This window comes from Pituophis catenifer, unplaced genomic scaffold, assembly GCF_029215685.1.
Source record: "Pituophis catenifer annectens isolate HBS135680 unplaced genomic scaffold, rPitCat1.0.hap2 SCAF_2, whole genome shotgun sequence".
Classification (NCBI taxonomy): domain Eukaryota; kingdom Metazoa; phylum Chordata; class Lepidosauria; order Squamata; family Colubridae; genus Pituophis; species Pituophis catenifer.
In genome coordinates this window covers 144,826,893-144,842,567 of record NW_027256882.1, presented here as the reverse complement: position 1 = coordinate 144,842,567, position 15,675 = coordinate 144,826,893, and the positions used below count along the sequence as shown (strand labels likewise).

General features: G+C 39.9%; 1 protein-coding gene across 2 annotated transcripts in view; it reads left to right on the top strand.

Moving 5' to 3' along the window:
* LOC139312704 (ABC-type organic anion transporter ABCA8-like) overlaps positions 1-15,675 on the top strand; it is a 76,094-nt gene that overhangs the window by 56,317 nt on the left and 4,102 nt on the right. For both annotated transcript variants that reach the window (XM_070937716.1, XM_070937715.1), the window contains 9 exons: positions 1,271-1,384; positions 2,809-2,934; positions 6,749-6,814; positions 8,638-8,729; positions 9,940-10,063; positions 11,158-11,290; positions 13,543-13,634; positions 14,189-14,355; positions 14,627-14,702. In XM_070937716.1, coding sequence (XP_070793817.1) covers positions 1,271-1,384; positions 2,809-2,934; positions 6,749-6,814; positions 8,638-8,729; positions 9,940-10,063; positions 11,158-11,290; positions 13,543-13,634; positions 14,189-14,355; positions 14,627-14,702 — 990 coding nt within the window. The remainder of the gene's footprint in view (positions 1-1,270; positions 1,385-2,808; positions 2,935-6,748; positions 6,815-8,637; positions 8,730-9,939; positions 10,064-11,157; positions 11,291-13,542; positions 13,635-14,188; positions 14,356-14,626; positions 14,703-15,675) is intronic.

Here is a 15,675-nt window from a genome sequence, read left to right as displayed (position 1 = left end):
ATGGAATCCATCCAATATTTGACTTATGAAATGTGTAAACACCGTACCCCGGATCAAGATTGAGATTGTATTTTGTCTTTTTAAATATTGGAAAACTCAATAAAGTATATAAAAAAAAAAAAAAAAAAAAAAAACAATCAGGACTGGAATTTTGACCGCTAAGCAGTGCAGTCATTAAGAGAGAGATCACATGGCAGGACCCAATTTTACAACCATTTACCATGGATGTTAAATGAATCTCATGGTTATTAAGTGAATCTGATTTTCCCAATTGACTTTGCTTGTCAGAAGCTGGCTGAGAAGGTTCCAAATTGCATCCAAATTGTATCCAATGAGGATGTAATCGTAAATTTGAGTTGATTGTCAAGCATGCAAACTGCAATCATAACGACTGATGGGGTGCAGTGAGGGTCGTAACTTTGAGGATGGATCATGTTACTTTTTCTGAGGCCATTGTTAAATGGATGGTCATATGTTGAGGGCTACCTGTAAGGAAAGCAAAAGTAAACTGAATTGGTCGATATAGTACATCATTCCTACCGATTTAGCTCATAAAACGAGGGGAAAAAAGAAGGGAATATACAACATTGGAAAAATATTGCCGGGTATTAGGCATAGATTTTACAGAAATAAAAGGAAATACATTGGTTAAAAATAGTATATATTAATGGACCTTCAATTTGCAGTAGCATTTCCTAAAATCACTTTTTATTTTGCTACTGTTCTTTTTTCTTCACAGTGCAAAGATTTTGACATTCTTTCTTTCAAGGGCCTGGATTTTCTCTAGCTGGAATGTTTTAAGATTGATAACTAAGCTTTGCAATGTACGCATCTGCATAAATTGTCACAAACTGCTTTACAATGAATTAATTTCACTCAAATTCACTCAACCAAAACATTTGCTATGTCAATTTGCTAAATAAGTTCCTTGTTCTTAAAGCGTTGTATGAAATTATTATAAAAGAGCCAGTTTGGAATAGTGTTTAAGATATCAGGCTGGAAACTGGGAGACTCCCAGTTCTAGTTCTGCTTTAGGCAAAAACCAGCTGGATGACCTTGTGTCAATAATTTCTCTCAGCCCTAAGAAGGAGGCAATGGTAAAGCACTTCTAAAAAATCTTGCCAAGAAAACTGTAGGGGCTTGTCCAGGCAATCTCTAAGAATCAAATATGATTGAACAAAATAAAAACATTATTATAAGCTATTAAAATGAAGAGACATTTCTGCTTTTTTGGTAACACATTGTTAATACAGAGCTTTCTTTTGCGCAGGTGGCATTTTTCCTCGGCTACAGTATATCGATTGTTTTATTCCTATACATAACTGCCTTCATATTTCGCCAAAAAAAGCATACTGCCAGTTTTTGGTCGATCATCTCTATTTTAGTAAGTATATGCCCAATGTATCCATATGCCAGGAACTGCTTCTTAACAAGGGATGGTTAGAGGCAGCTTGATGTATTCTTGGTTGACAACTATGTGGCCTGAAAGTCTGTATGGTTACACTGCTGGCCAGAAAGGCTCTAGTTGGAGAACCAACTGGAGCCTAGAAGGTGGAATCTGTCTTTCAAAAGTGGATTTGTATGATCTGCTTCTGGGTTTTAAAAGAAGGCTAAGCATTGCACCATTCTGTTGCCACTTTTTTTTTTTTTTTTTTTGCTTTAATTTATATGCCGTCCTTCTCCAGAGACTCAGGGTGGCTTACAATGCGTTAAGCAATAGCCTTCATACTTTTGTATATTTATACAAAGTCAGTTTATTGCCCCCACAATCCGGGTCCTCATTTCACCTACCTTTGAAAGGATGGAAGGCTGAGTCAACCTTGAGCCTGGTGAGATTTGAACTTGCAGTAATTGCAGGCAGCAGATGTTAATAAAAGTGCTTAGTCCACTGTACTACAGGCTCTTTATTTACTTCCTGCCTGTAGATGCAGGCATGTAGGTGCAGTCACTGTTTCCTGGGGAGACAGATTGGTTTTGTGGGACAGAATTTTTGCTGTTTGATGCATGCTGGTTATAGACAGAGAAATAGTCTTGAAGCAAACATTAAGTTATGGGAAGAGATATAGTATTAAGAAGAAACTCAGGCTGACCCCTCCCTGTCTCCTTGGGTGTAAGAAAGAGGGGAGAAAAAGCATAACCAGACTTGGAAGATTCCAAGCCTGGAAATTCTATAGCAAATTTCAGTTGACTTCCTGATTGAGTCTCCCTTGCAGGGCTGACATTTTCTTTCCTCTTAGCACTACAATTATTGGATATACGTGCTTCTTAATGTCATTGTAACGTTGACAGCAAAGACCTGAGGCATTCAAGGAGCTACCGTAAATCTCAGAAATTAGCAAGATAGTGGTTCTCTTGAGATTTAAGGTTTCCCAGCGCCTTCCTTCTTGTTCTTGGCATCCCTGAGCTGACACCAGCAAGTGAATTGTGGTGGGGTGGGAATTAAGAAGGAAATGACTTGATGACTGAGTAAGGGTTCATTGCCACGTTTCATCTACATAAGTTATTTGAGAATCCCAAACAAATTGTGTTTCAATCAGAAATATAAATTGTCTTATTCAATAGTGAAAAAAATAAGATCAGTAAATCTAATTTTCCACAGCAGGTTTAATTATAGAAGCTAAAAGAAAGGAAAATAATAAGAAAAGTAGTCTCTGCTTCATGAATAGCAATGATCAAATGCAAAAGTTAGGGTGGTTTAATTGAAATCAAGACCTTTGTAAAGTCAAGACAGAGGTTATAGAAAAGAAAATTGTGTAAAGTGACTTCATTTGTTAAAAAATATTAAAATATTTTCTTCTTTCATTTTAGGTCATGCTGCTTTTGTTCATAATAAGTATCATAACAGATTCAATTTCACAGCACTACATAAGACACCTGTTAAGTTTTTTTATTCCTATGTTTCCAGTTACAAGTTTTATAATTTCTTTTACAATCGTAAGTGTAATATTATCTATTATCTCTTAGCCTATTCTTATGAAAATTGGATCTGAGCATAAACAATTTTTCATCAACCCAGATTGTATAGGGAATAATTGGGTAAAAAAAAGTTCTCTGAATTTTTCCCAGGAAGCAGAACTTCTCCAACAATTTCTCTAAGGTGGGAATGCCTTTTCCCAGTGACACTCCAAAACTGTGGGAATTTCACTAAAATTCATTTTTCCTTCAAAGTGAATTATAGTAGAAACTTTTTTTTTCTGGGAGCCATGTGTCAATTGGTGTCCCCCCCCCCCCCACTGGCTGCAGGCTGATGGACGGTCAGACAAAGCAATGTCGTAAGCCTACCTCAAGCTTAAATGATTGTCAACTTCAGTCACAATCCCATTTGCTTAAGCCTATGTACATCATGGGTTGGAAAGTCCAGAATAATGGGTCAAAGTTAGTATAACAGAAATGGGAGATTTGGGCCCTATCTGACCAATCATCTCAAGTCCCAGTCTTAGTTCTGAGTTCTGCTAAGTTTTTATCGATCCCCAAAGTAAGTAAATCTAATATATCAGGTCTTGATCAATTTGCTTTTGCAGGATAGGTGCAAATCTATTGTTCAGTGTCAGATGAACCCAGGACTACCTAAAAAGGGAATTAGAATGGACGTTGGCTTACCTGAACGTCCCTTTTCAGCTCGCTGCGACAACAATCCACGCATGGGTATTCACTTCTTGCTTTGCTAGAGACCGAGTGTAAACAATTTTTTCCATTGGTGTAGCCACGCCCCCTGCTCCTGCTCTTCAGTCTTTTCATGAAGGCGTAGGCAGTAGAACTTGTCAGAAATGACCATCCAGAAGAACCTGACTCCGGTCTGGAACAGTCATGAACGAACAGTCCCCTGGAAATCTGCAGGAGAAACACAAAGGCAAGTCATGTATCCTCCCTACTGATTGTCTATGTTGAACAACAGTATCGCCAGATGCCCCAGGAACCACCGTATCCTGGCTGACCAAAACATCTCTAGCTACAGCAACTCCCAGATGCCCAGAAGCCAGTTGCTTGGCTTTGTCAAATTGGCGCTCCAATGCCTTATGGCACCGTTCTGCGTCTTTATCCCTTTTGGAAGTCCCAGAGGAAGAGGATGATTTAGCCTTGGTCGAATTACAACTGGAAACAGTCTTGACTCATTTTGAACCCAAGTGCTTGGATTTATGCACTTTGGGGGGGAGGGGACTCATGCTCTATTTTTTTTTTTAATTTGATTTATATGCCGCCCTTCTCCGGAGACTCAGGGTGGCTTACAATGCGTTAAGCAATAGCCTTCATACTTTTGTATATTTATACAAAGTCAGCTTATTGCCCCCACAAACTGGGTCCTCAATTTACCTACCTTAGAAAGGATGGAAGGCTGAGTCAACCTTGAGCCTGGTGAGATTTGAACTTGCAGTAATTGCAGACAGCTGGTGTTAATCACAATGCTGTTAGTCTGCTGAGCCACTAGGCCCTTTATGCCTGAAGACAGGGCAGAATCAGCCATGATTGTCCTCTAGACCAAGTACAAGTACATGATTGTCCTCTAGACCAAGTACAAGTACAGCCTGATAGAATATATGATATTGAAAGGAAATGTCCAATTAGCCCAAATCACAATCCTTCAGACAGAAGAAACCCCCCAGAAACCAGCTGCAGTAGTTATTTAAGTCCCAGGCAGCCAAGGTACAAGTTCAAATAACATGCGTGAGACTAATCTGTCCTCCTCGCTGTCCTGTCGGGTCTCCTCAGAGGTGTTCAAAGGCAGACAATGACTAGGAACTCTGTGTGATGAAAGGTAAAATCCCCCAGGAATGTACCACTTCGAAAAAAGGCTCGGTTTCACAGACAAAGTCCCAGAGCCTGTGGCAGTACAAGAAGAAGGCACGAGGCATTAAAAGCCTCCAATAGTGCCACCGCAGCTTTCAACTTCAACAAAATGGTGACGGAAGCAGGAACCGCTCCTCAGCGCCACCGCGGCCTGCCAAATGTTCAAAATGGCATGAAGGCTAAATAAGTCGCCTTGCCAGCACCATGAAGTGAGTTCCTATACACGGAGTTTGCCCTGGCTCACCAGCCAGTGACTCCGGAGCCACTGCTAAGGGTAGGACTGCGAGGGTGGTGGCAGTTGTACTGGCAAGCCAGGTAACCAGCTCACCACCAGCGGCAATTAGAATCAATGGAGCTGCCCCAAAGGGAACAGACCTCCGGAAAGCTGCTCGTAGTAGAATCCTAGGAGGTGGAAGCAGCCTGGAGCCCCAGGCACACTAAACGCACCCCTAGCAGCTGAGGAGATGCTGTAAACCCCCTAAAATCCATGTTGCACAGTCCCCCTTGTGAAGTCCAAATGAATAGAAAGGTAGTAATCCACAAAAAACCCAACAGAAATAACATATAAAAGACCGACAATGTCAGAGAAATCCAACTCAAGTCTCTTCAGCTAGACTGAGTGAAAAGACTGAAGAGCAGGAGCAGGAGGCGTGGCTACACCAACGGAAAAAATTGTTTACATTCAGTCTCTAGCAAAGCAAGAAGTGAATACCCATGCGTGGATTGTCGGAGCAGCGAGTCTGGAAAAAGAACTAATTCTACAAAACTTCTGACATTGGTTCTTGTTTGAACTAATAATAACCAGATTGACCTAGGCTCCATAAAGCCACACAATGCTGGAAAGTTGGTTGGATTTTTGGATCTCTGTTCAATGGCTTGAGGAAACTGATTTTACAAAACCCCTCCACCTCCCCCCAAAGGAATCCTAAATTATAAACAGCTTCATTTATTTTAGAAACTGATTTCATAGTATCCAAACTATGTTCTATTTAACTATTATTTTATGGGCACTTAAACTATACTACAGTATATTCTTTAAAGTTTGAATTTTACCATATCTTCCTAGCATTCCATTCTGTATCTCTACTATATTTGTTTATTGTGACCTCTCTATTTTTTTGGGTTTTCACCTTTATACTGTAGTCACTTTCTATAAAGCTATACATTTTTTCTCCAGAGTTCAACCTATGTCTGTCTGTCTCCTCCCCCCCACCCTTCTCTTTTAGTTTCTGTTTTCTATTTCTGTTTGGACAAAATGTCTTAACTTTTCCTCCCTTTCCTTGCTTCTTTCCCTGCCTATGCTTGAGCTATTGAACTCACCAACTCTGCTTTTTTTTTTCCTGGACTTTGGCAATTAGTTGAGTCTGTTTATGATGAGGCCTGAGGCTGCAGAGCTCCTAGGGCAGTGATGGCTAACCTTTTTGCCATCGTGTGCCAAAAGTGGGGGGAGCGGGCGTGCGCGTGCCCACACCCATAATTCTATGCGCCCCGCCCCCATGCATATGTGCATGACCCCCCCATGCTTCCCCCACTTTTGGCATGTGATGGCACAGTGGGCCCGGTAGGCCCGTTTTTTCGCCCTCCCCAGGCTCCAGAGCCTTTCTAAGAGCCTGAGGAGGCTGGAAACGGCCTGTTTGCCAACTTCCAGTGGGCCCAGAAGGCCCAAAAATCAGCTGACCGGTGTGCACATGTGCACCAGAGCTGAGCTTGCATGCCCACTGATATGTCTCTGCGTGCCACCTGTGGCACGCATGCCATAGATTTGCCATCACGGTCCTAGGGAGCCATCTTGGTCCTTGCCCCCCTCACCATTTGATTGACAGCTGCTGAGAGGAAGGTGGTGGGGAGAAACACAGGGGTTTAGAATTTAGAATTTGCTCTGGCAGTCCGCCCTTTCTTGGATGAAATAGAAATGCAGAAAATAAATAACTGTCCTTTTTTATCCCTTCTGCTTTTTAAATAGATGCTGGAAGGCTTTCATACTGATGAACATAATGTTCAGACACAGCTCTTTATATCTACTATCATGGTGAGAACTGAATGTATTTATTCATAATACCAGGGGCCATGTTTACATATATACACAGAGCTTCAAATGAATGCTTTTGTTTATTGGGATATTATTGGGATAGATTTTACATTATTTCTTTAGTCCTCCTGAGGCATTAGGAAAATCATCATCATCATCATCATCATCATCATCATCATCATCATCATCACTATGAGAGCAGTGGTGAGGGGCTTGTCCCAAACCATGACATTCCACCTGTGAGTTTCCTCAAAAGACACCCACTCACTTGTATAGCATTGAAGAGTTTTGGCCTAGACCTCAGTATACAGCCATTGCATAAACAAAGGCAGTCATTAATACTATACACTACCTATCCTTTAAGTGGCATCACTTTCAACAGGTTGCAAGGCATTATTATTGTCATGAGTATAGAGTTCCTGAGAATGTGATATGCCTGAATATTGTCTAACTGAAAGAATGAATGAACTTCTTGTGAGAAGTCTGGAGAGCAGAGCTTGGAGAAGAATGGAACAAGTTCATTTTATTGCTTTCATTTCCCTATCCATGGCCATGGCCAACAGAGAAGAACATCTTCCAAATAGATCTTCCAGAACTGAGCCTTTTTACCTAGCAATCAGACCATGATCACACAATAAACTTCATACTAATCAGTGTGATTATTTCTAAGTTGTTTTCTACACAATGTCATGTGATGACTCAGGGTGTGGCACAAAAGCAACACAGCCAGAGAACAGGTCTAACTTCCCTTTATTGCTCCAACTGTGCCCCAAATGTTCCCACGTTTACTACAAGTCCTGGAGCAAAATTCTCACATGCACCTTCAGCAGCCTCTGGCTGCAAAGAGTCCAGTAAGCAAAGTTAGCCACACAGTAACCAGGGCCAACAGTCCAGTAAGCCAGATTAGCCAAACAGTAATCTCCAGGCGTTGGCAAGTGCACATGAGGCTCCACAGATTCATCACTTGTTCCCAACAGATGCCTCTCCCACCGGCACCTCCTTACATCTCAGTCCCCAGGTGTGCCTTGTGAAGGGGGCGGGGCACTCTCCCTCGTAGCTGTCTCAGTCTGTGCTGGTCTCGCCTTCTCTCTTCTCTCTGTGCTCTAGGATCAGGAGGGGGTAATCCTTGCTCTTCACCTGAGCTCTGTCTCTGCTGCTCCTCCCTGTTTGCAAGCCTTTCTAATTCAGAAAAGCCTTGCCTGGACTGAGTCTGCCCTTCCCCAGTTTCCTCCAAGGCCAACGGAGCCACCCTCTTGATCTCTGTCAGCTCTTGTTCCAGCTCATCTTCCCCCGCAGATTCAACGGGGGCATGACTGTTTCCTCTATCTGTGGAAAATAATTCCCTGCATAGATGTTGCCTGTTGTTTACCTTCTACAAACAGGATCAACAGCAATGGGGAAGTGAAATGGACTTGATTTCCTAGGACATGCTTTCAGTGCTCCAAAATATTTTAATTCTGTGTTGAGCACAGCAAATTGAATATAAAACCAAACCTCACAACTTGTGAGGCTGCATTGATTATGCCTTTATATCTATTTCATTTCTTAATGAAATTGTTGAATGATTTGCTTTATAAGCATGATTCTACAATTGTGCTTAAGAGATAAATTAAAAAGTTTGCATGGTAATGTCTTGATTTCAAAAACTGTACGTGATTGTGTCCAAGCCACTTTAATGAAACCAGTTGTAATTTATGACTCTGGTGGAGGGAACCATAGTTTGGATTGAACAGAATTCCTGCTGAACCAATCAGAACATTGTTCTGTATAATCTTTATAACTCTACCGTTGGATGTCTGATTTCTATTTTTGCTTCTATATAGCCCTATTTGCAGAGTATAATCCTCATATTTTTGCTGCGTTATCTGGTGATGAAATATGACCAGACAGTTATGAGAAGAGATCCTATTTTTAGGTTCGTATATATTGTAATATGCATACAGTGTGTTTTGTATGTGTGTGTTAGTTGGATGAAAGCAATTATATTAATAATAATATTGATTAATTGATTGAAAGCCATTAAGCCATTGGAGTCAACTCTTAGTGACCACATAGATTTTCTTCATGACAGTCTTACCTAACTTAGACCTTCATGCTTTCTTAATGCTGCAGCCATCTCTAATATCATTGAGTCCATCCACTGGTTTTATATTCTATTTGTATTTCCTTATAACAGGGGCATCAAACTCGATTTCATTGAGGGCTGCATCAGGGTTGTGTTTGACCTTGGGGGGCCAGAGTGGGTGTGGCCAGGGTGGGCATGGCCAGCTTGTTATCACTTATGTCAGGGGCGCCTGTGGCAGCCTGAGCACTCTGCCAGAGAAAACGGGCTCCTGAGCTCCGTTTTCGGCTGTGACGGCCTCCTGCAACTGTCTGCCAGTGAAAATGGAGCTCTGGGGGACTCTCATGTGGCCGTTTTCACTGGCAGCCAATCCTTCGCTGTTCCCAGGGCGGCCACGGCCTTTTCAATATGAACCATTGAAGCAAAGTAGAAAAACATTCATCTGATCCAAAGCTATGTGGGAAATCAGAAAATGAAATTCAATTTTCTTTAGTTGTGAAGATATTTAGTGAGAACATCAGGATGGTATTTGGATTTGATAAATATGTCATGTGCCTCATAAAAATGCAAACAAAATGAAGGGGTACAATTTACTAATAGGTGCATCATGCCAACTTATGCCAACTTATTGCCACTATAAAGTGGTCATTTGGATGTTGGCTGCCCATTATGGCAGCTCAATGAAAGAAAAAGCAAAAAGGTCCACAAAATGTGATTCTGACTGTAGGGAGAGTAGGTGGAAGGCCAGTTACAATCTGGGAAGAAGCAGGTAACAAAAGTCCTCTACTTCTTGAAAACACAGACGTTCTATGCCAGAAATCACTTAATGTGTCAGGTTTTTTCCTTTCTAAGGCCTTTCCCATAGTCATTTTGCTGAGGGATTTTTCCAATCATTTCTTATTTAATCTCAACATGGTTCAGAAGTTCTGAATCTTCTGCTACCTTCCTAATTGTGTTAGTAATAGTATACTTCATTGATTAGTCAGTTGATCATACCAAAGCCTAATTGAAATTACCATTTATTCTTTGATATCAAATCACTTGTTATATCTTTGGTCCCTAGGATTTCTCCACAAAGAAAAAGAACCCATCAGAATCCTGAAGAGCTCAGCCAAGCAGATGACAGAGATGTCCTAGATGAAAGGACCAGAGTTCAGAGTGCACTGGCTTCTGTCAATGAAGGAGAGGTATATCATAGATATTGGGCTTTTCTTATTTTGAAAAAAATGTATAATTTATTCCAAGAATATATTTGATTTCCTTATGAAATATAGCTAAATGCACAATCCTGCATAGTGTCCTACCTAACACCTTTTCACTGCAAATATATATTTACCTTGAATCAGTGGTGGGATTCAAGTAATTTAACAACCGGTTCTCTGCCCTAGTGATTTCTTCCAAAAACCAGTTTGCCAAACTGCTCAGAAAGTTAACAACTGGTTCTCCAGAAATGGTGCGAACTGGCTGAATCCCACCACTGCCTTGAATGCCTCAAGGATATTGAGGCACTATTGAAGTAAAAAAACACCAGAGTTCAAAAACACCCAGATAGTTCTGTGTACAGAGCAAACAAAGTGTTAGGAGCAGGCAGGATTAGGCACTGAGAAGGGTATGGGCATAAAATGAATCTCTCCAAAAGAGATGCTTTTGATGATACTTTTGACTTGCGCTGGTGTTTGATAATGAAAGATTCCAATTCTTCAAATGGAGAGGTGTTGGTGGAGGCCAAAAATCTTTTTTACATAATTAACGTATAGCCCAATCCTCCAGGAAACCAGCATCAAGAAGCAACAAGCAGCTATTAATGAAACCAAATGCCATAAGAGAAATAACATTCAGGAAGAGCATTTGAAATAGATTGTAAAGTAGATTGCACACCAGAATGTCCAAAACCATTTCACAAAAATTAAGGCATTGATGGAAGGTTTAAAACAAGTGGGATCTAGGTATTGTCTTTTCTATTGTAAACCATCATTGCTGAGGCAGTGACACAGTCATTGTTGTTCTGTTGTCCAAACAGTTTAAGGAATTATTGTTTAGATAACAGTTCACATAGTTAGATAATGTGGCAGGCAGACAACGGGAAAGATCTATCTGAACACAGTGGAAATCTGCTTCCAGGTAGAGATAAGTTGAGCTACAATGGCATACTCTTGATAAGAAGTAGCCACTTCTACTTGTTTCTGTGATTTACCAAAAGAGATTGTCTCATACCTAGATCAACTAAGAGTACAAAATGGCCATGTGTATATAGTGTAAGCAATATCTTCTCTCTGCTTAGAAACCAGTTATCATTGTCCATGACTTGCGCAAGGAATACAAACATGGAAAGACTTGTTCCTCTTTTTGTTTCAAGAAGAAGAAGGAAGAAAAAAAAGTGGCTACCAGAAACGTCTCCTTTTGTGTTAAAAAAGGTTTGATTGGAATGAACAATATTCTTAACTCAGTCTCTATTATAAATCTATTATAGTTATTGATCAGCAAAAATTAAGTAAAAGAAGCATTGTGGGGTTTCAAACGCTAATGTCAAATTAGGGATAGCAATGCTCAGAATTTCACCAAGTAAATGATCAGTAAATTAAATGTGATATATTTCCCATCAGATTCTATTATTGAATCACAGAATTCAGTTAAACTGTTATCAGATCAAGGTCAAACAATACATCTTTTCTCAGTCCCCACTTTGGAGTGATGATTGACGTCCAGGATATATTCTGTGAATATAGCACACAGCAGACAATAAGGCTGAACTTTGGTTTTCCCTTGCTTCAGTGTATGAAGATAGTTAATGCCCATCCATACCAAGAAAACATAAAATTCATTGGAAAGAAGAAAGAATTTTTCAGTGCAAACTTAACAAAAAGAATATAGTTAATCCTCAATTTACAACCACAATTCAGCCCAAAATTTCTGTTACTAAGCAAGACAGTTAAATAAGTTTTGCCCCAATTTATGACCTTTCTTGCCATAGTTGGTAATTGAATCACTGCAGTTGTTAAATTAGTATCATGGTTGTAAAGTGAAACCCCTTTGATTTGCTTGTTGCAAAAGGTGATCACATGACCCTGGGGAACAATAATCATCATAAATATAATCCAATTACCAAACATTCTAATTTTGATCACATGACCGTGGGGATACTGCAACAGTCATAAGCAGGGGTGGGCTGCTGCGAGTTCTCAGGGGTTCGGGGGAACCTCTAGCTAAGATTCTGTGCATTTTCACAGAACCCCCAAATCCCACTCCTGACTAATGGCCTGTTTTGGATGCAAGTAAGTGCAGGGTGTGCACGGAGGCTCAGGGAGAGTGAAAAACGGGCCTACCAGAAGTTCGGGAAGGCCGGAAACGTTTCTGGCCTCCAGAGGGCCTCTGGAGCCTGGGAAGGCTGTTTTTTTTTTTTTTTTTTTTTTTAATTTGATTTATATGCCGCCCTTCTCCGAAGACTCAGGGCGGCTTACAATGTGCTCAGCAATAGCCTTCATCCTTTTTTGTATATTTATACAAAGTCAGCTTATTGCCCCCACAACTGGGTCCTCATTTCACCTACCTTAGAAAGGATGGAAAGCTGAGTCAACCTTGAGCCTTGGCGAGATTCGAACCCTGCAGTAATTGCAGGCAGCTGGTCTTAAGCAGCTTAATAACAGGGTGCTTTAAACCCTTGTACTACCAAGGAAAGCCTCCAGAGCCCAGAGAGGGCAAAAACACGCCATGGTGCAGCAGGCCGACTAGGCCACACCCACCATGGCCACGCTCACCCAGCAATCGGGCAGAGAACCCCTTGATAAAATTTTTGAAGCCCACCCCTGGTCATAAGTGTGGAAAATGGTCATAAGTCACTTTTTCAGTGCCATTATAACTTTGAACAGTTACTGAACGAATGGTTGTAAGTCGAGGACACCTGTAATAAGTACTCCAAAAAGGAAAACAAGAAAATAATGCACTTTATAGCATTTAGAGTAGCACGCTTTGGAAGCACACACCATTTTCTCATTTCTAAGCCTTCAATCTAGGTTTCAATCCAATCCCACCATATACATATTTTTATCTATTTTAGAACGGAGCTGGGCTGGTGAGATTCTGATTTTTTTGCTATTACCTTCTCACTAATCCTAATTGATTTATCATATCTGACTGATATATTAAAGATAATAACTTAAAATAAAAAAAAATAACCAGGGCAAAATAGACTATCTTTCATTTTCTCTCTTATAATATAGTAGTGTGCACGTAGTTGGAAGCAAGACTTGTTTTGTTAAAGGTGTACATCGATGTGGTATGTAAGTGAAGCCCCATGGAAGCAATGGAATTTTCTTTTTCCTTCCTCCTCCTGGATGTTTTCCTCAATCTTTACAACAGGAAGTTGAATGAATTGTATAAGCTGGGGGTGTGGTGGGACGTGGGAGGCTACAACTCTCAGAAGAGAACAAATTCATTCTTGAACAGTTCTTTTCCAGTGACATATGAGTACTGTATCTCTTTGCCTTAAGATTTTATTGATTGATACTTTGAATACAACTCAAAGTGTTAGACCAAGGTACTCCGGTACTCATTAAATTGATAATGTAATAAACTAGTTTGTATCTTATGAGTTTCTACTAAGTTATTATTAATTCATTTCTTATCAGTTCACTTGGCTCTATTTTAATGGAAATATTTTACTTTGCAGGAGAAGTTTTAGGCCTTCTGGGACCCAATGGAGCTGGTAAAAGTACAACAATTAACTTGATAATAGGAGACACAGAGCCAAGTGCAGGACAGGTAAATGTAACTTTAGCCATTTTAACAAGAAAGAACTTTCAAAGCATAGCTTCTAGAATTCTTCGCAGCCCTTTTCCCAGATGATGCTGCAGGGAGCATCTGGATTTTTTTTTTCTGTATAACAAAGTAATTCCTTTTTTCTGTCTTCTATGTTTTTCATTTCCCTTGATGTGGTATCTTTGTATGTGAATGTGCCTATATAGGGGAGAGGAGTGGTTAGGCTTCATATATTTCTCTCTGGGTCATATGATCAGGAGGAAGGGTGGAGTATGTGGCTAAGAATGGAGCAGATGGCAGCGGGGTGCATGCAGGGGGCACACATTGCATTTTGGGGCTTCCAGCACACTTTGCAAGGCACTCAGTCCAGAAAAGTTTAGCCATCACTTCCCTATGCTATGCCTCTTCATCTTTCTTGGACTTGGTTCTGAGTGCACTATTTTGGTATAGAATACTTGCATTTCATATACATTCCTTGTCACCTTACTGATATTTCAAAATATATTCTTATATTGGATGAAAACAAATGAGATTCTTATGCTGTCTATTTGGAACAGGTACAGATTAAAGGAGCTGATGGAGCTGTGACAGAGGAAAATGCTGCTCTTGGCTACTGTCCTCAGGAGAACGCGCTCTGGTCCAACCTGACCACGAAAGAACATTTGGAGATTTTTGCAGCAGTAAAAGGGATCAGAAAGGATGATGCTACAATGGCCATTAATCGGTATGGACAAAGAATCCTTTTTAATAATTAGATACCTACCACAACTTTTGTTATTAATAGAGGTCAGTTTGTACATTCAAAACTGAAAAATACTAGTTGTTATAAGTTATTAAGTAGTTTTTTCAGTTTTGATTTTTCTTTTTCGGCTATTGAACATCAGAATTGAAATTTCTACATGTCATCCAATATTGCAATGGAATGTCTTTTATTTTCTTAATATGTTTGCAATTGCAGAATAGATCAAACATTGTAAGTTCTGCTTTGTTTTTAGAATATCTCAAGCTCTAAAACTCCGAGGGCATTTTAAAAAGACAATAAAGACTTTAGCAGCTGGATTAACCAGAAAAGTAAGCTCAATATTTTGTTACTCTGGTACTAATGGACAAATACTAAAGATTTAGTAAACATTTATTAGCAGCATCAAGAACAATTGGGTTGCTCCTCTTTGTTATTTTCCCCTTTTTTCTCTCAGCCATTCTACTGCTTTATCTTTTGCCTTATGTGATCTCTTTTTCTGTGTGTGAAAGTCCAGGCCATGTTGGTGCTATTTGAAAGAAAATTTCCATAAATTGGTGGCAAGAAGAGAATGCCTAATACAATATGGCAGCTCTAATGACATGGACAGCCATACTTGGAGCCCTGGAAACCTGGATTCAGTCTTCGTTAAGCACCAACCCTTACATAGCATATGATTGGCTTATGTTTTGCTTGGAAATATTACATTTTTTAAATCTGTTGGACAGTGGGGATAATGAGATGAGCTGCTGGAAAATCAGAGAAGATCATTGAGCATATAGTCAAACAATACTGACCATATTAAACATTGACTTTGCTTAACACATGTACTGTTCTGCATAGCATGCAATTAAAAATTATGGATTGGGAAATTACCCTCTAGTAAGTTCAAAAATTGATTCCCCTATATTAAAGTTTAACTTGATTCATGCACACTGTAAAATATTCCAAACTCTGGTATATTTCTATAGAAGCATCATAGAAGTATTAGTGTGATCCTAAATAATACACGGCAGGAAATATGATGTCATAATTCATAATTTTGTTTTGTCAAGGTGACTTCAGCTGTCTAGAACAAACTGTGAAAGATGAGGAATGTTAGTATTAGTATTTAGTAGAATGTTGAGGCATAATGAACATTTTTAATTTCCTGGTGCTGATTATGCATTTCCAACTTAAGGCCTCATTATTAATAAACACTTTATTCATCCTGGTCCATGATAATTTCATATAAAACTAACAAGATCTTTTGACATGTTCTGGTTGGTTGATTGAAGCCTACTGAACATTTCAGCAGTCTTTTTT